The 24,226-nt window shown below is 41.5% G+C and overlaps 1 protein-coding gene and 1 long non-coding RNA gene across 2 annotated transcripts in view; both read left to right on the top strand.

Moving 5' to 3' along the window:
- saal1 (serum amyloid A-like 1) overlaps positions 1-7,661 on the top strand; it is a 28,809-nt gene extending 21,148 nt beyond the window's left edge. The window contains exons 10-13 of the mRNA XM_060914517.1: positions 955-1,125; positions 1,216-1,403; positions 5,104-5,196; positions 5,315-7,661. Coding sequence (XP_060770500.1) covers positions 955-1,125; positions 1,216-1,403; positions 5,104-5,196; positions 5,315-5,428 — 566 coding nt within the window. The 3' untranslated portion in view covers positions 5,429-7,661. The remainder of the gene's footprint in view (positions 1-954; positions 1,126-1,215; positions 1,404-5,103; positions 5,197-5,314) is intronic.
- Positions 7,662-15,884: 8,223 nt separating this feature from the next.
- LOC132873272 (uncharacterized) lies at positions 15,885-16,907 on the top strand. Its single transcript, XR_009651545.1, has 2 exons — positions 15,885-16,351; positions 16,451-16,907. It is a non-coding gene; the product is annotated as an uncharacterized LOC132873272 (long non-coding RNA).
- The last annotated feature ends 7,319 nt before the right edge of the window (positions 16,908-24,226 follow it).

Raw genomic sequence — 24,226 nt, 5'->3', positions numbered from 1 at the left:
AACCGCGAGAGTTTGACTCCCCACTCGCATCTGTATTGCAGCGTGCTTTGCCAGATGGCAGTAGGTCCCATTTTTATGATGGTCTTTGGTATGACCTGACCGTGAGTAGAACTCGCGATCTCCCGATCAAGAGGCGGACACGCTAACCACTAGGCCAACTCGCAGTATGTCATACGTTGTACGGTCACAAAAGCCATCAAAAATCAGGTTGATGCATTTCCATATTCTCTTAAATATGGAGCTGTCACAGGGCTAACACAGAGATGAACAACCACTCGCACTCATTTACACCTACGGGCAGTTTAGAGTAGCCAGTTGACCTAATCCGCATGTGGACATCCCTGTTTTTATGAATAGCATGTTGTCTTTTCCGGGCGGCACGGTGGTGTAGTGGTTAGCGCTGTCGTCTCACAGCAAGAAGGTCCGGGTTCGAGCCTCGTGGCCGGCGAGGGCCTTGTTCTCCCCGTGTCCACGTGGGTTTCCTCCGGGTGCTCTGGTTTCCCCCACAGTCCAAAGACATGCAGGTTAGGTTAACTGGTGACTCTAAATTGACCGTAGGTGTGAATGTGAGTGTGAATGGTTGTCTGTGTCTATGTGTCAGCCCTGTGATGACCTGGCGACTTGTCCAGGGTGTACCCCGCCTTTCGCCCGTAGTCAGCTGGGATGGGCTCCAGCTTGCCTGCGACCCTGTAGAACAGGATAAAGCGGCTAGAGATAATGAGATGAGATGTTGTCTTTTCCACTCAGAATTGAGACACATCAATACTTTAAAGAGAACAGGGATTTCAGCTTGCCAAAGGAATGGCTGCATGAAACTAAAGTTTTACCCCATTCACAGTTTTATTGGTTATTATGTAGATGGTTATCTCCTGTGATGACTTCAATACAGCACTGATTAATCTCTCTCTCTCTCTCTCTCTCTCTCTTTCTCTCTCTGCATGTATGTATGTGCAGTTTCAGATGGAGGGTGTGGTGTCTCAGTATGGAAGATGGTGTGTGAAGTGGTGTGTGAGGATCTGTGCCAGCCGGATGACCCTCCTCTCATCCTGCAGGAGCAGAAGGCACTCCTAGCCCCTGCCCTTGCGCTGCTATCCGCCTTGTACACCAACCTTCAGATGAACATCAGTGAGCGGACACACATTCACTTTTCTCCCAAACATGTCGCCCTCTTCGCCTTTTTTAATATCCTCACCGTGTATATTTTGGTTGGTCCAGGTTCAGTGTTGGTGGCTAGTCTTCTTCGCATCCTGTACTTTGATCATGAAAGTCAGCGAGGGGTACATCAGAAGTCAGAAGATGGACCAACAGATGGAAAGACGGATGAGGAAAGAGATGTACAGCTCCAGGTGTTGGCTGAGATAGCAGCAGAGTTGCTTTCTACTCTGCTCACAGATCTGCCCATGGTGAGATGTACAGACCGTATGGCTAGGTTACAGAACACAAATCACACACAAAATAAATAAATAAAATATATATTTAGGCGGCACGGTGGTGTAGTGGTTAGCGCTGTCGCCTCACAACAAGAAGGTCCTGGGTTCGAGCCCCGGGGCCGGCGAGGGCCTTTCTGTGTGGAGTTTGCATGTTCTCCCCGTGTCCGTGTGGGTTTCCTCCGGGTGCTCCGGTTTCCCCCACAGTCCAAAGACATGCAGGTTAGGTTAACTGGTGACTCTAAATTGACCGTAGGTGTGAATGAGAGTGTGAATGGGTGTCTGTGTCAGCCCTGTGATGACCTGGCGACTTGTCCAGGGTGTACCCCGCCTTTCGCCTGTAGTCAGCTGGGATAGGCTCCAGCTTGCCTGCTTGGGTATTCTCAACAAAAAAATAATAATTGAAGACATTTAAATGTATAGGTTGCTTGCATCTGACGTCACATCCACCTCATTAGATATGTAAGACATGAAGTGGTGGTCAGCTAAGCTCACAAAGTGTTACTATCACTGGGGCACCTTGCCCCAAGCGTACGTTAAAATGCCATACGCTTGCGTTGTTTTGAGCTGCTCGAATCAAACAAACCGTAAAACTGATAAAAGTTTCTTTTGGGTTCCCCGTGAAGTGATAAAAGGGGTGAAAGAACAAAGGGTTTTACCAAAAGATGACAAGAAAGGTAGCTCTTGAACCTTTCGCTGTGATGGAAGGGAGCGGAGTCGAAGAACGCTCGAGTTTGCAGTGATAAGTTTGTAAATTCCTCTGATTTTTATTTCATTTGGATTCGCAAATCACTTTTCTCTCTCTTTTCCCTTTATTTTGTGATGTTTTGAATTTCAGGAGACGCAGAAGTCCTCAGATGTGTTTTTGTTTACTGTTTGATCGTGTTCACCAGGTTGTAAACTAATGCGCATGTTTTCACTTTATTTATCAGGATGTCCTAGCAAGCTTTAGAATATGCAGCACTTATTTATTCTCACTGTTTTCTCCGTTTTAATTTTTTTAAAAAAGCCTTGCCGTTTGCTGGAAGAGAAGAGCAGGGAGGATTGAGAATCGAGCGGCTGTGGTTCGTTTACACCTGATACGAAAACTTGTAGCGTCCTAGCAACCATTGCAAAGATGCGTAAAAAAGCCCAGAAATGCCTGCTTACCTGGGCATAAACGATTCAGGATTTATCTTGGAGTGTCCTGATGCCCAGATCTTTAACCCAACCACATATAAAAAAAAAAAATTTACGCCTCCATGCTCTTCCAGGTTTTAATCTGTGTGTCCGTGTAGAATGATGTCTGCAGCACCGGGTAGTTTGAGATGTCAGGGAACTCAACGGATGGATGATTTTTCCAGATCACAGGAAAAGTCCTTTTTGTTAGCGTGTCAGGATCTAATCCCATCGCAAAGAGCAACTTTCTGAAGGTATCTTGACCATGCATTGGCCTCTAAACTGCGAAAATGGAGACGGTTTCACTAACTCCTTACATAACGGCGGCCAGATTGGTTTGTCTGACCACCACTTCATTCACTAGAAGTAAACTTGCACGCAAAAGTCATGTGACTGAATGAATGAATATAACCTGTTCAGTTGTTTAGCATATAATTTTATACATATACAGACAGAATGGACTTTAGCAGTAGAGCTACATGTCTGTGTTTGTCTCATGTAAACCACAGAAGGTGTAAATTGTTGCTTTCTTGAGCAAATAGAAACTACAAGGAGTCTTATTTTATCATAAACTTTAACATGTCTGATTTGCTTTTATTTATTTATCCACAGTGCTATTGCTGATATTTAGCTACAGTTTACATTTCTTGGGCTACCCAACATCTACAAAATAAAAACCTGTAATTTCTCACTGTATATGCTCACGATATCAAATATAAAATAATTTCATTGTAGAATGTGCACTGTGTACTTTTTTAAAGCAGATACGCAGAACCTTTATTTTTAATTAATTTGAGTGGATAGTATCTCCATCCTTGACTCTTGTATGCTGCATAAATGTGAATAAAAAAATATATTTTTGAGAGTTAAAATCGACTGCAAAGTTGGTATTCGAGCTGCCCCGCTGAGCCAGCCAGCCCTGAGCGCGTGACGTCACAGCGGTAACCGGTTTTCAGGCCGAGGCCTTTTACAGCTGTAGACCAAAGTCGTATCAATAAAAATTTATGGTGAAAGTAAGAAATGCCGTTACCGACTTGCTCAACTAAGACTGATTTGACTTCATTGATTGTGGGTTGATTCTCATTAAAACAGGATAGGTGTTATAACTTATGCAACATACATGTACATGCATGCATTTTCACTGATAAAACGTAAAAGGCTAATTAAATAATCAGATGAACTGAGACAATCACATTCTGAAGCAAATTAAATAATCTTATACTGGTAACTTTTTTTTTTTTTTTAAATCCAAGTGCGAGTCGGAGCTTGCCCATCTGTGTTCTCGCATCTTGAAGGCCGAGCTTGTGGCCGATTTGTTTTGTTTTGAAACAATCTGACTTTCAGTTGTTTGTTCAGTTCTCCATTCATTCGCTGCTTCCACGTAAGGGCAAGATGGCAACAATATCCAGTGGAAAAATCAGACGGCTGCTCCATTCATTCTCCATTTTCTTCATACCGTGTACTCCGCCAATACTGCTCGGCTCAGGCAATTACTAAAACCCGGGACAGAACGGAACATCACCAGTTTTAGCAACATCCACGGGGAGGTCACTGCCCGAGCGGTATGTCCCGTCCCGGGTTTTACCAACAACCCTCATCTCACACTCCGGGAGAACTGGTGCAACTGAACTTGCTTTCCTTTTAAAAAATAATTAAAATAAACGCTTTCCTTTTCTTGTAGTTTTCTTTAATTGTTGGTACTGCACTCTTTCAATCTGGGCTTATAGCCAACGCTCCAGCAGATCAGAGGTCTCATGAGTCTTCAGTAAAATGTGCAGAGCAGAGGAGAGACCACTTCGTAGGCGCCCAACGTGCCCGTGAACGTCTCACAAAACGCGTCCAAATCTTTGCAGTTTGAACATTCTTGGGTCATGAATGCAACGTAAATCCACCTTCTGTCAGGTTGCTGCACCCGCCAGCAGCACATCTATGTGGCATGGTGATAAATTAGCTCAAAATGGAGGATCGGAGTTGCAGTCAGCTCTGTGTTTTAGTATAGCGGAAATGGCGATGAGACCGATAGACTTCCTGCTGTGACGTTACGGACATCAAGGTCATTCACTCAGACCGCTACCTATATGAATCACTTTAATCGTAAAAATTACTATATTAGATTTATTGTTAACGCTTAAAACTATTCCTGTGCCATTCTTGAGGTCTCAAGGTATTTATAAACGAAAGTGAGGCCATGGCTCTGCGTATATGCTTTAAGTACTCTGTGCTCTAGAAGGCTTTTTTAGATGTTTTCTCTTTCTAAAATAAAATCTTAGGGCGTTTATAGTTTGTCTTAGGAAAAAAAAATGAACCACAAATTGCATGCATTTAATTCTGACCCGGTTTCCAAATTAAAGTGACAGATCATTGGACCAAAAAGATTGTTCCATGTTTCAGTAGACTTGCTCTAGACAACTAAAAGCACATTGGATTGGTTTTTGCTATGCTATCAAATACACACATTTATTTAAAAAATTGTAAACAGTAAATATTATTCTGAAAGTCTAAGTGCGTGATCTTGTAGGATGTTGTGTCAGAGTTGCTGAAAATGGATCATCTTACAGAGAAGATCTGGGTGTCGGCGTTAAAGACACTGTTGCCGCAGCACAACACATCTGTGAGTCCAACACCCAGTCCACCCATCCATTATCTCTCTCTCTCTCTCTCTCTCTCTCTCTCTCTCTCTCTCTCTGTCTGGGTTATTTAAAACACGTCCTGTCTTTCTCTATGCGCAGGTGCTGAGCTTCATTTCCACACTGGCTGAGGTGGAGCCTAAACTAGCAGACATTATAAAGAAGGAGACCTCCAACGCATCAGAATCAAATGAGCCGAAGCCAGAGCCAACATAAAACGCAGCATTTTGGATTAAGCATGCCAGTCGATCCTTGTATACGGGGGCTGCAAAAGTAGGTATACAGTAATGAAAAACAAAATGTTCGCATACAGTGGTATGCAAAAGTTTGGACACCCCTTGTCAAAATTGTTGTTACTGTGAACAGTTAAGCAAATTGAAGATGAAATGATCTCCAAAAGGCATAAAGTTAAAGATGACTCATTCCCTTTATATTTTAAGCAAAAACAATTTTTTATTTTCATCTTTTACATTTTCAAAATGACAAAAAAGGAAAAGGGCCCGAAGCAAAAATTTGGGCACCCTGCATGGTTAGTACCTAGTAACACCCCCTTTGGCAAGTATCACAGCTTGTAAACACTTTTTGTAGCCAGCTAATAATCTTTCAGTTCTTACTTGGCGGATTTTCATACATTCATCCTTGCAAAAGGCTTTCAGTTCTACAAGTTTCTTGGGCTGTCTTGCATGCACTGCTCTTTTGAGATCTATCCACAGATTTTCAATGATGTTTAGGTCAGGGGACTGTGAGGGCCATGGCAAAACCTTCAGCTTGTGCCTCTTGAGGTATTCCATTGTAGATTTTGAGGTGTGTTTTGGATCATCGTCTTATTGTAGGACCCATCCTCTTTTTAACTTCAACTTTTTTACAGATGGTGTGATGTTTGCTTCCAGAATTTGCTGGTATTTATTCGAATTCATGCTTCCCTCGACCAATGAAATGTGCCCTGTGCCACTGGCTGCAACACAACCCCAAAGCATGATCGATCCACACCCATGCTTCAGAGTTGGAGAGGTGTTCTTTTCCTGGAATTTGGCACCCTTTTTTCTCCAAACATACCTTTGCACATTGTGGCCAAAAAGTTCTATTTTGATTTCACCAGTCCACAGGACTTGTTTCCAAAATGCATCAGGCTTATTTAGATGTTCATTTGCAAACTTCAGACGCTGAATTTTGTGGCTTGGATGCAGGAAAGGTTTTCTTCTGATGGCTCTCCCATGAAGGTCATATTTGTTCAGGTGTCACTGCATAGTAGGACAGTGCACCACCACTCCAGGGTCTGCTAAATCTTTCTGAAGGTCTTTTGCAGTCAAACAGTTTTTTTATTTGCCTTTCTAGCAATCCAACGAGCAGTTCTTTCAGAAAGTTTTCTTCATCTTCCAGACCTCACCTTGATCTCCACTGTTTCTGTTAACTGCCATTTCTTAATAACATTACAATCTGAGGAAACAGCTACCTGAAAACACTTTGCTATGTTCTTGTAGCCTTCTCCTGCTTTGTGAGCATCAATTATTTTATTATTCAGAATGTGAGGGGGTTGCTTAGAGGAGCCCATGGCTGTTGATTTTAGGGACAAGTTTGAGGAGTCAGAGAATTCATACAGCTTTGAAATCTGCATCATCTGACCTTTCCTAACAAAGAATTTGAACAAGCCACAGCTCAATAAGCTAATTAAGGTCTGGAACCTTGGTAAAAGTTACCTGAGAACTCAAATGTATTGGGGTGGCCAAACTTTCGCATGGTGTTCCTTTTCTTTTTTCACTCTCCAATTGTACAAAACAAAAATAATACACAAATCTTGCAGAAAACGCTGAAAAGATATGTCATCTTTACCTTTATGCCTTTTGGTGATCAGTTCATCTTCTGCTCACTTAACTATTCACAGTAACAGACATTTTTAGTAAGGGTGCCCAAACTTTTGCATGCCACTGTAAAACGTTATTTTATTGATTATACAAACATAAATAATAAACATATTAATCCCTCAAATGTTCAAACACTCCACTAGTCGAGTGGGGACACCCATGCACACTGGCACAAAGGTCTTTATCAGCATCGATTTCCTGGCAAACCTCCCGTATGAACTGAATCATGGCATCAACAGAACGTAGCTTGCGTGCAGAAACCCTATCTTTTACACATCCCCAGAAAAAGAAGTCCATAGGGGTGAGATCCGGTGAACGTGGTGGCCAGTCAACGGCTCCCCAATGTCTAATCCACCTGTTGGGAAATTCTTTGTCAAGTAGCGCACGCACATTGAATGCGAAGTGCGGTGACACCCCATCCTGCTGAAAGTAGAAGTCGTCCTGCTGCTGCTGTTCGCGTATAGTCCTTACTGTATACCTACTTTTGGAGCCCCCTGTATAAAGAGAATCAGGGAGACTTTTGGAGTTCTTTGTATTGAAGGAAGATCCTCTCATTCATTTGTATTAAACTTGCAGCACAAAACTGGGCTCTTAAGTGTGTATCCAATTTATTTATTTTTTTTACTTAATATTTTTTATGGACTGAAACAAATATTTGTCTCAGACTTTGAAAGTGTTCTCTTCATATTGTCTTTTGTTTGTGCGCATTATTGTAATAGTCAGCTTATTTAATCAATAAAGGTTTCTTAAATTACTGAATTACAGATTTGATGTAGGGGCGGCACGGTGGTGTAGTGGTTAGCGCTGTCGCCTCACAGCAAGAAGGTCCTGGGTTCGAGCCCCGGGGCCGGCGAGGGCCTTTCTGTGTGGAGTTTGCATGTTCTCCCCGTGTCCGCGTGGGTTTCCTCCGGGTGCTCCGGTTTCCCCCACAGTCCAAAGACATGCAGGTTAGGTTAACTGGTGACTCTAAATTGACCGTAGGTGTGAATGTGAGTGTGAATGGTTGTCTGTGTCTATGTGTCAGCCCTGTGATGACCTGGCGATTTGTCCAGGGTGTACCCCGCCTTTCGCCCGTAGTCAGCTGGGATAGGCTCCAGCTTGCCTGCGACCCTGTAGAAGGATAAAGCGGCTTGAGATAATGAGATGAGATGAGATTTGATGTATGACCAGAATAGTCACTTGTTTATTCTTGAGACTTGTTGGAGATATAGCGCCTACTACATACCTAAGAACTTTTAACTCTTGAAATTATACCTTGTAAATTTATATGTATAGATTCCATCCACTTTATTACAAACGTTTTTACGGCTGTCATTAGACATGTAATGTCTAATGTAACCCAATTCATAATTTAATTTGATTCACAATATCGGGTTCATGATTCAATTTTCCAATTATATTTTTGATTTTAAAAAAATTTAAATGAAGAAAATTTTGCTACAAAAAAATGCAACATTTATTTTCCTAATATTTATCAACTTAAATATTCCTTTTATTAAATAGTTTCATTTTCTTAAAGGATATGGGACATGAAACATAAATGCACGCTATATCAGTTTCTTTCCATTAAAAATATGAATTAATTGCATCAACAAATACAAAATCATCTATTAAATTCAGCAAAATCGTTATATTCGTGATGATTATATGGCATTTCTGCTCGACTTCCGATATGCATTTTCTACAACTGGAAGAGCCGCTGTCACGTGATCATGCGTCACAAAAACTTTCGGGCACAGCACAAGCGGGTAGATGAATGGAGAAGTGGATGACAAGAAAATTGTTTTTATAGTCTTTAAAGTACATTGGACATCATACATTGGACATCATGGTGTATTGTGCTGCTTATGGTTGCAATAATTCCAATGGGAAATGCCCTGGAGTAAGTTTTTTTGCATTCCCCAAGGACCCGAAGCTGAGGAAAGTGTGAGCTCACTACTGCCGTAGAAAAAACTTTGCACCTACTGTTTCCCACAAACTGTGTTCGGACCATTTCACAGAGGATTCTTTCAACTTTAATACTCAGGTACCGAACGAAATTAATTGCCAAGCCAAATTTAAGAAGCTACTTTAAGATGGAGCTGTTCCCAACGTCCCAATTCAGGAACAAGACGGCGAAGTGAAACCAGAAGTGCTACGGCCACCACGAGGTGCATTCGCTAAGCGTCTGAAAGCCGAGGTAAGGATTAGTATTATAATTTTGGGTGTATCAATTATTGATTATCATAATTCTGAATCATTTACTCTTGTATCTGTCCTTCTGTGTTTACGTACCGAATCGAAGAGTTGTGGTGAAGTTGTAGAAGAGTTTTTTTTTGAACTTTTATTTCATTTTATTATTCTATATTTTATTTATTGCGCGAATAAAACATAGAGTTGGCAAATTTCAATGCAACAATGGATATCGATTATGTTTTCAAAACAATTGAATAATTTTCTGGAGCAACTATGCGGATTCCGACATAAACATCGGTGAGGACAATAGGCCGTATAGCCGGGTTCATGGAGGCAGTGATAGCGCCATAATATACAGGGCCTAACATTCCTACAACTGTAGAGACAGTCAAGAAATCCTGTAACATGAATGGACATTTAAATAAATGTTATGTTGGTAAGTTTGTTTAACTTTTCTTAATTTTCATCTCTTTCGCTAAACGGCGTAGTGTTGTTGGCTGTGTGATGGCGTTTCGCCATTTTGAATGTTTTCATCTCGGACTCTGGAAGCATTGTATCTCAATCAATCTCGAAAAATATCAGCAAAAAAAAAAACTAGCTTGCAACGGACTTTAGCTAGATCTACGATGAACTTTCAATGTATGATACAAAAATAATACTTCTTTCAACAGATCATTAGCCTTTGAGCAGAATTGTTTTTAACTTACCAGGAAGTGTTATCCAACCGACCGCTTTCAGTTTCATGAGGGCTGAATGAACTCTCACTCTCAGAATCATCTGACCCGTCAGAGTAAAGACAAGATCCATGTTCATGTGAATTTCCAGCTATCGGTTCGAATTGATAGGGTCTAACTTCACATCTCTGTGAAACATCGGGAATATCACTGTCGATGGTGTCCATTTCGGTAACCTGTTTACGTTAGATTCCCAAGCGCTGGCTCCTTGGAAAGTTTTTGTTACGTCACGGGTCACGTGACCACCTAGCTCATTAACGAATCCTTGTTTTACGCTGATGTATAAAAAAAAAAACTTGAATAATGTGGTGATTTTCACATTTTTGACACCCTGCAGTGATTTAGATGGCATTTCTTATGTCCTTTATACATAATTATACCCAGAAAAAAATCCATGTCCCATATCCTTTAATAACTACAATTATTTACCCACGTTTGTAAAGATGGGAGTAAAATATAATAGCCTATTAAACTAAAATATTCCTTTTATTAAAAATGAAAAATTTAACAAATAGGCTTTTTTTTTTTTGTATTGCCCCCACCTGCTTCTCTTTTCTTTAGCTTTCAGCAGTCTGTCAAAGAGAGCTCTGATATTTCTTTAATCTACTTGTAATCAATTGCACAACTCTTTCCCATTTTCGATCTGTTGACTTCCGCCTAGGGTGAAGTCATGTGCATTCCTGCTATTGTACGTTACTGAGAATTTACATAGCCTGATACTCATGGAGGATTTTTTTTGTGACAGATCTTTAAATATTATACATACTGGATACGTTTTCGATGGAATAAAAACATGTATTCTATTCCCTTCTAGCGGGTTTCATTCATTTGGTTTGATAGCATGCAATATTGTTAGCATGTCACTTATCCTACGTGTATTACGTCACTCTACCCAATGGAGAATTGGCGTTGAATATGATTTATGATATTGCATGGTTGTCAAGACATGACGTCACATGTTGGAGCTGATGCAAATATTCAATGTAAGTTTTCTGCTGCGCATGCACAGAAGCATTTCTTTGTTCGCCGGCAGCGCCTGCAGTAAACTGTCCTCAGTGAATTGAAAATGTCATATGTATTACATGTAAAACTTCCATGCTAGTGAGTGCATTGGATATTGGTAAGTAACCCCCCATTCTTTTTGTAAAATCTATAATTATTCCATCGAATACGTATTGTAATAATAATATTGGCTGGCTTTTTTTGTTGGTCTATTAGATATATTCCATTCAGCTAGCATGATATTGAACTTGTCTTCGACTCACTCAATATCATGCAAACTGAATGGAATATATCTGATAGACCACTCAATGCCAGCCAATATTTTTTTAAATATGTCCCTCAGATCCGCGATGTATTTCGTATGAAAAATGCGAGTTTTTCAACAAAAGATGAACTTCATATCTTCAAGTCAACATGTAATTTTCTTTTTAATATGTAGACACATTCACAAACAAAACGCAGCCACATGAGTGACACATAAAGATTTATGTCATGGATTTGGTTATCCATGTCCTGAATGTAACTCGTATGAAAAATACGAGTGGTGTATTTCCCAGGAAAACACTCTCCCTATTTGAATTATAATAATTAATAATAATAATTTGATGATAATAATTTGAATTATAATAACTGTTTGAAGGTCCCTCCTCCCAATTTTCTCGAGGCACGTCCAAAATGCCACGAGGCTTACACCCGTATAATAATTCAATTATTCGAGGCATTTTGGACGTGCCTCGAGAAAATTGGGAGGAGGGACCTTCAAGCAGTAAAAACGAAATTCAATATGTTCTTGACCTGCGCACAAAGCTCTGCGCACTCAGGCCAATTTATGCTGACAATCCAGTCCTCGCAGATAGCGTCTGCATAGCCCCCCCGCAGACGCTCTGTGCGCACCTCCCAAAAATTGTGACCACCGCAGAAGCCTCGCAGACAGCGTCGCAGACAAGAGGGCTCTGATTGGTCCACTCTACATCCGCTGTACACGCACTTCCGCTTCCCTACTTTCCCGGTTTTTGTTTTCACAACCGGCATTTTTAAAAACACGAGCGAAGATGGAGCAGCACGAAGAGCGGTTGATTGAGGAAGTACGTACATCTATACGACTCCAGTTCTAGTCATTATAAAAAAAAAAAAAGTTCTAGTCATTATAAGTAACCGGAGGATAAACACTCCACTAACCACACCCACCAACTACTCCTAGCGACTTCGCGCCCCCTTGCGTTGTGCCGGTGAATAACATCGCGCACGCCTATCAAGGCCTCTGCATGCTTGTGCGACAAGGCTTTCGCAGATAGCTTTTCGCAGACAGTTGTAATTTATTGTTGAGCGGGGAGTAATAGGCGTGCGCGATGTTATTCACCGGCACAACGCAAGGGGGCGAGAAGTCGCTAGGAGTAGTTGGTGGGTGTGGTTAATGGAGTGTTTATCCTCCGGTTACTTATAATGACTAGAACTTTTTTATAATGACTAGAACTGGAGTCGTATAGATGTCCGTACTTCTTCACTTCCTCAATCAACCGCTCTTCATGCTGCTCCATCTTCGCTCGTGTTTTTAAAAACGCCGGTCGTGAAAACAAAACAAACCGGGAAAGTAGGGAAGCGGAAGTGCGTGTACAGCGGGTAGAGTGGACCAATCAGAGCCCTCGTGTCTGCGAGGCTTCTGCGGTGGTCACAATTTTTGGGAGGTGCGCGCAGAGCGTCTGCGAAGGTGGGGGGGCTACGCAGACACTGTCTGCGACACCGTCTGCGAGGACTGGGTTGTCAGCATAAATTGGCCTTCACTCCCCGCTCAACAATAAATTACAACTGTCTGCGAAAGCCTTGTCGCAAGAGCATGCAGAGGCCTTTAGCCCAGGAGAATTTACGGCAGGCGCAAGAACGTCAGGCCTGACTGTACAACTGGGACAGGGTTCCCGCGGGTCCTTAAAGTCTTAAATACAACTTTCGGTTTTCAAGGCCTAAAAACGTCTTAAATTGTTTGGAATGAGTGGAATTTTCGAAAGGGAGGTATTAAATTTAATATTGGACCGAACGAGTGAAATGTCTCCATCCGGTTTGGGGTATTTTTTTAACCGTAATTTTAAAAGTGACCAGCGCACCTTTTGGGGGCAGCATCGGTTCTGTGCGTTCCGTAGATCAAAAACTAACGCTAGGAGGCTGCTGGAGGCGGGGCGGTGGTTGTGAAGAGTGAGAGATGCGCAGGGAGCTTACGCGGCGCTAGAAAGTGTTGATAATTATGGGAAGATGTCCGTTTAACGATAAGTGGTTGGGGGATGACAGATACCCCCAAAATAAGGAGAAGACTCGTTTGCGATAAAAAGCGCTGGATCGCACAAATGTGTTTAAAGCCGGTACCGCAGCGCTGGGGACACGCCCACTGGGAAACTGGCTTTTCACGGACATGAGGTCAAGCGCTCCGGAGTGAAACGCAGGGGGGTTCGCGCATGCGCACAAGAGTCAGGTGGAAAATGCGACTTATAGGAAATACTACTAATAATAGTGATGGCATATTTTTTTTTTTACATAATTAACATTGTCTCGTCTCGTCTTCTTCCGCTTATCCAGGACCGGGTCGCGGAGGCAGCAGTCTAAGCATGGAAGCCCAAACTTCCCTTTCCCCAGACACCTCGGCCAGCTCCTCAGGAAGAACACCGAGGCGTTCCCAGGCCAGCCGAGAGACATAGTCCCTCCAGCGTGTCCTGGGTCTTCCCCGGGGCCTCCTCCCGCGGGGACATGCCTGGAACACCTCCCCAGGGAGGCGTCCAGGAGGCATCCGAAAAAGATGCCCGAGCCACCTCAGCTGGTTCCTCTCGATGTGGAGGAGCAGCGGCTCTACTCCGAGCTCCTCCCGAGTGACTGTGCTTCTCACCCTATCTCTAAGGGAGCGCCCAGCCACCCTGCGAAGGAAACTCATTTCGGCCGCTTGTATCCACGATCTTGTTCTTTCTGTCATTACCCAAAGCTCATGACCATAGGTGAGAGTCGGAACGTAGATCGACCGGTAAATTGAGAGCTTCGCCTTTTGGCTCAGCTCCTTCTTCACCACGACGGACAGGTAAAGCGACCGCATCACTGCGGAGGCTGCACCGATCCGCCTGTCGATCTCACGCTCCATCCTTCCCTCACTCGTGAACAAGATCCCGAGATACTTAAACTCCTCCACTTGAGGCAGGACTTCTCCACCAACCTGGAGAGGGCAAGCCACCCTTTTCCGGTCGAGAACCATGGCCTCGGACTTGGAGGTGCTGATTCTCATCCCAGCCGCTTCACACTCGACTGCAAACCGCCCCAGTGCATGCTGAAGGTCCTGGTTTGAAGAAGCCAACAGGACAACATCATCCGCAAAAAGCAGAGATGAAATCCTGTGGTACTAAGTTTAATATAAATATATAAACAACCTTTATTTCAAAACTCAATTGAAAAGAACTCCAGAAAATACAATAATTCTAAATATAGTACAATATAAATAATTTGTACAAAAAGTTTAGTTTTATTACTTATCATCTACAACAGTGTTTTTTAATATAAGAATATTAACAACCACTAATAATAATTAGTAGTAATAGTAATTATTATTGATTATTAATCATTACTACTTGATTAATAAGTACTAGGGATTATGAAATGTTATAAAATTAAGTTATTAAAATGATTACAAATAATTATTAAAAAAGTAGTAATTGGTAGAATACAAACAAACACTCATGGATTATAGATAATTTTTTAAAATAGTGAACATTGATATAAAATAACTATACTACTACTACTACTACTAATAATAATAATAATACTAGTAATACTTGTTTAACATTATTATTATTATTATTATTATTATCATCAGTTCAATTGTTATATCAATGTTCACTATTAAAAACAAATTATCTATAATCCATGAATAATTGTATCACTACTAATAATAATTACTACTTTTTTAATAATTTTAACTAATCTTATAACTCAATTTTATAGCATTTTTATAATCACTACTTATTATTTATTAGTATAATTTAGTAGTTGATAATTACTACTTATTATTAAATTACATTTTGATAATCACTGCTTATTAATTAAGTAGTAATTAATAATACTGGATTATAATTGCTGCTCTATTAATTATTAATATAGCTAATAAGTAGTGGTTATTAAAATGTTATAAAATTGAGTTAATTTTTTATTATTAAAAAAGTAGATTATTATTAGTAGTAATACAATTATTCATGGATTATAGATAATAATTAATTATTATTTTTGAATAATGAACATTGATATAACAATTGCACTGATGATAATTAGTTTAGTTATTACAATACATTGATTAATATTGATAATGGTTATGAAAGGTGACAGTTGTTTTCTGTGTTTAATGTAATGCTCTGATGATTGTATGACTGGATAAACAGGTTTATGCTGTTACCTGCTATAATGCAGAAGATACTCGAGAACTTCCTCAGCCAGCTGTGTACTGTACGACACTCAGACTGATTTTGCTGTCGGACACAAAATCACACATCAAAGATAATCTTTGGGGATTGAAATAATGCCGGCTAAGGTTGTTCAGCTGGTTCTGCTTGCCGTTTATTGTTTTCGTTTTTGAAATGATTCATGGTGTTTTCTCCAGTAAACACCAGTCTTCTCCTTGCTGCTACAGTAGTTCTGCAGGCCCAAAACACACGACTTTGCTTCAGCTGTTTGCGTGTCTAACAGTTGCCATTGATGCACCCTGTTGTTCACCAGTTGTGTGCATTCTTCTTAAAGTTAGTAAAAAAAAAACTATTGCAGAAAACAGTTTTAAGTTGTCGTATTTATCATTTTCTTTGCCATGGTACAGTCTTAATTTTTCCATTTAGAGGTCTTGAAAAGGTCTTAAAAGTCTTTAAATTTGTACTTGAAAAATGTGCAGATACCCTGTGGGAGATAAAGTGCTTGTATTATTACCCACTTCAAGCTCAAAATTACTCGCCTAAGCGGCAAGGATCATTTGGGTCATGGGCAGGTGTGTCCCCAAATTGAGAAGACTACAGCGATTGGGGACTGCCCGAGGCCCAAGACCAAAAAGGGGGTGAGACAGATCCTGGGGCTGGCTGGCTACTATTGCAGGTTCATAACTAGCTATTTGGACGTCACCAGCCTGCTGACTGATCTCACTAAAAAGGGAGCGCCAGATCCGGTCCAGTGGACAGAGCAGTGCCAACAGGCGTTCACTAAGATAAAAGCTACTCTGTGTGGGGGCCACTTTTACGCTCCCCTGACTTCTCTCTCTCCCTTTTATTTTGCAGACAGAGGGCTGGGGGCCATTCTGTCCCAGGAGGTGGAGGGGGAGGACTGACCAGTGCTGTACATCAGCCACAAGCTCTCGATGTGAGAAAGTAAGTACAGCACCATTGAGAAGGAGTTACTGGCCATCAAGTGGGCAGTCCTCACCCTCCAATACTATCTGCTGGGGCACTCTTTCACCCTCTGTTCAGATCTTGACCCACTCCAGTGGCTCCACTGCATGAAAGATGCCAATGCATGAATCACCCGTTGGTATCAAGCCCTCCAGCCTTTTAAATTCAAGGTGGTCCACAGGCCGGGGGTGCAGATGGTGGTGGCAGGCGGACTTTCTTTCCAATCGGGAGAGGGGGTCTGCTGCAAGCCAGATGGCTCCCTGGCCTAAGTCGGGCGGTGGAGGTATGTAGCAGCAGGAGTGTGGTCAAGCGTTGGTTTGTGAATGGAGGGCAGAGCCAGGGAAGGTGAGTGGCAAAGTGATCATACCTGTTGTCAATTGATGATGTGTGTGTGTCTGTTGTAGTGATGACGGAGCAGAGAAAAGGAGGGAGAGAGCAAAGAGGTGGCTGTCTCCCAATCCGATCATGTGTGTATGTGATAAACCAAAAGTTACATTGAAAAGCAAAAATCTTAATAAAAAGGACCTGTTATATACATTGTTTCCCATCTGTCTGTACTTCAGTGTTCCACCCACCCTCAGGGACATACAACAAAGAGTAATGTACATTTTGACATCATTCACCCCCCTCTCCATAGGAAACCATTGCGCACAAGATCTAGGCAATGACGCCAGCAAGAATATAACAGCTTTTTAATTAACGCTTGGGATTGATATGCAGAGCAGCGAACGGCTCGATTATCATGGAAATACAGAGTGTAGGAGGAAGACCTGGCGGATACGTTCAGCAAAGGCTGAATTGTAGCAAAACCACGGTGTTGACGCTTGCCTGCTAATATTAGTATTAAGGCTGATCTAATGTGCATGATGTTTAGGTTTAGAATTGGCCTGGAAGGTCAGAGTGTGCCATTGTTTTATGGTTTAGTTAGCTTCAGTCCATTACCAATGAAGTATGACCATATCTGCAGGAGAATCTCTGGAGGTTTGGAGGTGTTTGTGGACTTTCTGAGCTTATGGATTGATGGGATGTGACTGGTGTCTGGACAGATCATTAAAAATAAATAAATAACCTTGGGGAAAAAAGTTTGATGACTGATTCAAAGCTGAAATTGTTCTTCGGTAAGTCTACAATGGCAGATTCAAGGCAAGCAGAACAGTCCTCTGTCAAAACATCACACCGGCATAACATTTAACTCCACATATATTATAGCAAGACCTCCATCAAATAACACTGAAACACAACTCAAATCTTAGGATTTGTTTCCTTTCTTTTTAATCATTGATTGGTCCATTTATAACCAAATTTTCAGCCGATACAGAAGTAATGGAGGCACAATCATCAGAGCAAAAATAAAGGATTTTTATTACATCTATTTTTGGAAGAAGAAAAAAAAGGTAATATAGATGTGCAACACATGAACATACATTTTGCAGCACTCTTATGACTACTCCCTGGAATTCACTGAAATGAAGACATAAATATACAGGATGAACTGGGAACTGTTTCAAAAGACTAACAATACAGTGATTAAAAATACATGAGCGTTAACAATACAAAGTTGCTGAAGAGGCATATGTGTGTACACATGTATGTTGCCTGGCACGTACACTGCTCCATTCATTCCTCTCTCTTGCTCACGCATATACTCTCTCTTTATATGGTGCTTTTCTCAATCCAATCTCTCCTTTCCCCTCACCTGTCTCATTAAAGCGTTAGTAACTCCGTCTAATCAGCGTCGCTTTGTCATTTCCTGCAGCCGGTGCTTTTCTATCTCCTGTCAACAGTATGACAATGAAAGTTTCCCCTCGACCGTCACCATCATGAATCCTCCTGTTCCGGTTGGACCAGAATAGACTGCTGACGCCATCACACCTTTGATTGCTCCTTTCCAGACCTTCATACATGTTTTTTTCATGGATTTTTCTTTCCTCCTTTTTTGTGTAGATTGTTACTTAGATTTATTCTTACATTTCTGGCATTAAGTGGCCAAATAATATACTATATATAAATATAATAGTGTTAGTAAGCAGAGACATGCATGCATGTTCAAACACTGAAAGTTCACTGAGACATATCTCCAGGGCTGACTTGAGTGATCAGCTTCATTCAAATGAAACTTTAATCATTGTCAGAGTTAGGTTGCAAGTCGCAATCATATCCGAGAAGATATGTCTGTTTCTTTTTTATGTGTTTAAGCAGTTGTTTTAAGCTGCGATATTAGGCACGGACAGCAAATGTAATGGTGTCGATGCACTGGTACTTAGTCGGAGTCTGAATTATTTCAGGAGAATAGTTGAAAATTGGCTGAGCTGTACTGATATAGCTATGATAGCTATGCAATGTAAGAAATAAAACACGACAAGGCATGCTGTCATAGAAAAATAATCAATGACAGGGTGGTGTGTTGCACCCCAAAGTGGAGGTTGACTTTTTCACTCCTCTAATACCACAGTGATTTGAGAATGCTTACAATTCTGAAATGTGTTACCTTCTGGCTCTCCCCTTTTAGTTATGTGGTCATAGTTAGTTTTGCCGGAGTCTCTGCTTGTACTCAGTGCAAAATGTTATTCAGAGGACATTGGGCATATCTAACAACCTGTGTTTCCCCCCCCCCAAAAAAAAAAAATCTGTCCCTCTGAGTTACGTGTCAATCCTGAGATTGAGATGCTGGCCTCTTCTGCTCCTCGGACCTGCCTGATCCATCCTGATGCCCTACATCTGGTCGGAGTCTCATCACATTGCTCCTGTGGAGAACGGCCCCATATGGACAGTTGAAAGTCACACTTGGAAGATGCTCTGGACACTTCCATTAGTACTTTTATTGCTGAGGACTACAGTTGACTTGCTAACTTTAGGACTGCAGCTGTCATGAACAGTTTTGCACTCAAGTTTCCATTAATGAAGAGTTATAACATCAACGAAACTGACTTCATGTTAAAACTGTTAATGTTATAGTCATGTTGTCTGCTGTTGTCCAGGTGAGGATGAGTTCCCTTTTGAGTCTGGTTCCTCTCGAGGTTTCTTTTTCATGCCGTCTGAGGGAGTTTTTCCTTGCCACCATCGCCACGGGCTTGCTCATTGGGGATAGATTAGGGATAAAATTGGCTCATGTCTTGGGTCATTCAGATTCTGTAAAGCTGCTTTGAGACAATGACTATTGTTAAAAGCGCTATCCAGACAAACTTGACTTGTCAGTTCGTAATGTCTTAATGAACGACACATCATACTTTTCAACCATTTAGTTACATTTAATGTTATGGCACGTCCATAAAACAAATTAGTTCCTGTTAGGGGTGGTTCAACATTTTCAGCAATTTCACAAGTGGACACCACAGAGTACTGTTTTTGATTAGACCCCCCCCCCCCCCCCCCCCCCCCAAAAAAAAAAAAGAGTACAAATAAAAATGCTGATTTTTCATCAACTCTATAAGGCTTGAAATTAACAAGGTTTCCAGAGACAGGCATTTTCTCCATTGTTCCTTGACTATGAGTAGCCTAGATATTTCATTAATTCTGTCTACTAAGGACAGACTCCTGTTGAGGGGAAATACAGTACTGTGCAAAAGTCTTAGGCACCCTATTTTTTTTATCCATCCATCCATTATCTATAGCCGCTTATCCTGTTCTACAGGGTCGTAGGCAAGCTGGAGCCTATCCCAGCTGACTATGGGCGAGAGACAGGGTACACCCTGGACAAGTCACCAGGTCATCACAGGGCTGACACATAGAGACAAACAGCCATTCACACCTACAGTCAATTTAGAGCCACCAATTAACCTAACCTGCATGTCTTTGGACCAGTGGCGGCTGGTAGTCTTTCAAACGGGAGGCTGGTCGGTTACGATATTTCCAGATTTTAACAGAAAAAACACATCAATTTTGCCCATACTCTTGCCTCTGATCTGGCTGATTGTTGGCAGGGTCACAAACTGTGAAATAACAGGTTCTTTTGGCCCATTAGCCTACTGTCCAATATATATGATGGTGGTGTTGGGGGTGGGTATATTTTAATATTTTATATTTTAAAATTGTGGCATCTCATCTCATTATCTCTAGCCGCTTTATCCTTCTACAGGGTCGCAGGCAAGCTGGAGCCTATCCCAGCTGACTACGGGCGAAAGGCGGGGTACACCCTGGACAAGTCGCCAGGTCATCACAGGGCTGACACATAGACACAGACAACCATTCACACTCACACCTACGGTCAATTTAGAGTCACCAGTTAACCTAACCTGCATGTCTTTGGACTGTGGGGGAAACCGGAGCACCCGGAGGAAACCCACGCGGACACGGGGAGAACATGCAAACTCCACACAGAAAGGCCCTCGCCGGCCCCGGGGCTCGAACCCAGGACCTTCTTGCTGTGAGGCGACAGCGCTAACCACTACACCACCGTGCAGCCCCCAAATTGTGGCATGTTGTTTAAAAATTGATCATTATTGAAAGCAGCTCTTTGTCAGGAACCTCAGCAGTAACAGCAGAGTGTTCTGGAATAGGCACAAGCACTGACCTTGGGGAGCCAAACATAGAGCTGGGTGCCACACATTTCATTCAATGACACTTTCCCCATATTTTACTTATTTTGACTGAGAAATGTTTTACTGACAATTTTGATAACCCTTCACTTTTAATCCAGGTCTGTAGTGTGAAATGTTCTCGGCTGTGTTTTTGTTTAAAAATGTTTTCCAAATTGTAGCTGTGTTTAATTCATATCCAGAAAAATATATATTCCAATATAATATACTCAGCATAAACATTTTAAATAGATTCTATATTTTTGGTCCATCCATGACATATTACTAAAGTAGCCTATTTACTGTTGTTGATGTGGGTTACTTGCTGTTAGCCAATTCACTTTCTCATACCAGGAGAGCTGAAAGGAACGAGTATTATTCCCTACCTTTTTCACCAAGTCAATTTGAGGCGTTGGTCTACCCTGCTCTTTAATTTTAATTTTTTCCTCGAAAGGAAGACTGGCAAATGGCTTCGCCAAAATTAAATCAGCAATGCTTGGCATCCGTGTGCAGCTTTCTTGCTAGCTGACTATAGTCTGGCTAACGCGACTTCAAAGCTCTGCGAGCATTTGGTCTGGCAAAGATATTAAGCCCAACCGTTTCTCAAAGCGCGTGGTTGACCCGCCTCCCTGAAATGCCTCAGTTTGCTACTGGTCGAAGCCAGAAAAGGCTATGACGAAGCTTAAACCAATCACATCACTCTTTCCTCTGACGTATGTAATGCGATGGAAACTGTTTGAGTAACAGGAAGATAAATACCTCCAGGGCTGCTCTTTGCTCCGTTTTCAATTAGAACTTCCCGTTGAATGCTTTCAATACAGCATCTACCGCTGTGTCAAAGGCTTGCTGCTGCTCCACGTTCGTAATGTTTCTAGTGAATGAAGTGCTTTCGGCATAGATTCTGTAAACAATCTATGGCTTCCGGTCGCAGTTCTACTACGTCACTGCCTTGAATACGCCTCTACCCAGGGCCGTTGGAGATGCTCAAAGTTGATTGGCTCCCGATTTTTCGGGAGCTTGGAAGAGCTGGAGATAGCTTGCCTTGCCAGACTAAGCTCGCAACAGGCCCTCGTGTTGCGTCACACTTAGGATGGGCGGGCCCAGGCTAAGCTGACTAGCCTCCTCAAGTTCAAGTTCAGTCACTCAAATAAACTAAATTTCTGGAACTAAGATAGCAAACTTGACAACACTATATTTACACTTTATTTACAATGAAAATATATACAAACTAAAAAAGCTGGTAGAAACCGTATGTAATGAATGAAATCGAAATGTAAGCTGATCTCTCACAATACACCACAGCACTTGCGAATCCACATGGGACTGAACTGAGATTCACCGCTGCCTGTCTATATTTGAAACGAGCTGTCAATCAAAGAAAATATCCGGCCGCTTTCACCAATCACCAGTCTCCTCGCGGAAACTGCCATGTCCCTCCCACTGTGAGGCTGGGAGTCCGTGGGTGGGCATTTTCGCAGTATTTGTCCAATAATCGTCTTGCATTTTGATATTGAAAAGCGCATAGCTCCCAAATGCCATTGAAGTCCACTGAGGCTGGGAGTCCGTGAGACTCCGTGGGGCGGGCGTTTTCGCAGTATTTGTCCAATAATCGTCTTGCATTTTGAGATTGAAAGCGCATAGCTCCCAAATGCCATTGAAGTCCACTGAGGCTGGGCTGCATCGCGTTGTCACGAGGGGGAAAAACTCACACACGCATTAGGCGAACTGGGGAAAGTTATAACGGAATGATTTCACACTGTAGTGGGTTGAGCATATATATTTCTATGATTCTGGATCTGAAATAGCAATGTTATAAGGTCGGCTATAACATAAGCCTAGCGCAATTCATCCTACATGATGTTCGTCATTTTTAGAGGAGGCTGAGCCTCCCTCGTTGTCTTAGAGCAATCGCCCGTGCTTTGGACTGTGGGGGAAACTGACACGGGAAGAACATGCAAACTCAGAAAGGCCCTCGCCAGCCGCTGGGCTCGAACCCAGGACCTTCCTGCTGTGAGGCGACAGTGCGAACCACTACACCACCGTGCCACCCTTTTTTTTCATACAAATTTATATATTTCTATTTTATGACTTCTAAATTATGGAGTCAGTACAAAAACATTTTAGAGTCTAAACATTCATTTTCCAGCACAAAATTAAATGTTACAGAAAAAAAGTTTGTATCTGAGCAGCATATTACATAAGAGAGCACTTTTCAGATTAAAAAAGAAAACATAATGAAGGCTACTGGGTTTTGCTGCAAAATTAAGAACTAAGTGTGACAAAGTGTCCAGAAGAACTGTAGCTGGTTCTGTAAGATGCTCAGTAAAACCTACAGCTCATTTCCTTATAAAACTGCACTACTACTAATTTTTTTTAAGTAAAGGGTCGTCTCACACCAAATATTGACTTTGTTTCATTTCTTATGGCTTACTGCTGTTTATAGTATTTTCTTTAATGTTGAAACATTTCATTTCATTATTTTTAAGACATTTTTGGTCTAAAAATGTCTTTAAAGAAGAAAAGGCACATTTTCTTTACATGTGCCTAAGACTTTTGCACAGTACTGTATATCAATTCCAAGCCTTTAAAAAAAATAAATAATAAAGAGGAAAATATTGCATTTAGAAACTGTTTGATGTATCAAGAAAACACCTCATGCCAGATCTTGCAAAGCTAGATAGATTATTTAATTGTAGGATTAATGTGTGCTGAATCATCTCAATTTTTTTCACTTGATACTTCAAATAATTTCCATTCAATATAAATGATCAAATCCAATTTAAATATCAATAGAATTTAATGAAAAAATATTGTTAAATGCACAAACTGTCATACATGAACACAAACACATTCAGGAAGTTGTTGCATAGGTTTACCGTTTTTTTTGTGTATCGCAGTTTTTCTGCTTTTAGTAAAATTGAAGGGCTTTTCAAAACGGTCATCACCTGCTGCCGCCATTGTTTGTGACTGTTGTTAGCACGTGGAAGTATTCCCTGAGGCCGTAATACATTATATAGAGCAAGGCGGGAAATGTTGTGCACTCATTTCCAACACAGTGGCCTCAACTTCTGATGATGTGATCAACATTTTTAATAGATTTTAAAAGCATACGGGAATCATTAACCCCCTCCCCCCGGCGTACGGTCTGTACACTTGTGAAATTGTTGAACATGTTGAACCACCCCTTAGCACTTATGGTTATAGGTGCTATACGCAGTTATTCCCTCACCAGATTCTCTTTTAAGCTGATCATGTTACAGAGAAACAAAGAAAGGCAAAGTCCAAAGCAATCATGGCTTTAAACTCAAATGTGCAAAAGAACTATTCTTGGCCCTATCCC

Source organism: Neoarius graeffei, chromosome 2 (genome assembly GCF_027579695.1).
Source record: "Neoarius graeffei isolate fNeoGra1 chromosome 2, fNeoGra1.pri, whole genome shotgun sequence".
In the NCBI taxonomy this organism is placed as follows: Eukaryota; Metazoa; Chordata; class Actinopteri; order Siluriformes; family Ariidae; genus Neoarius; species Neoarius graeffei.
This window is presented reverse-complemented; position numbering and strand designations above follow the sequence as displayed.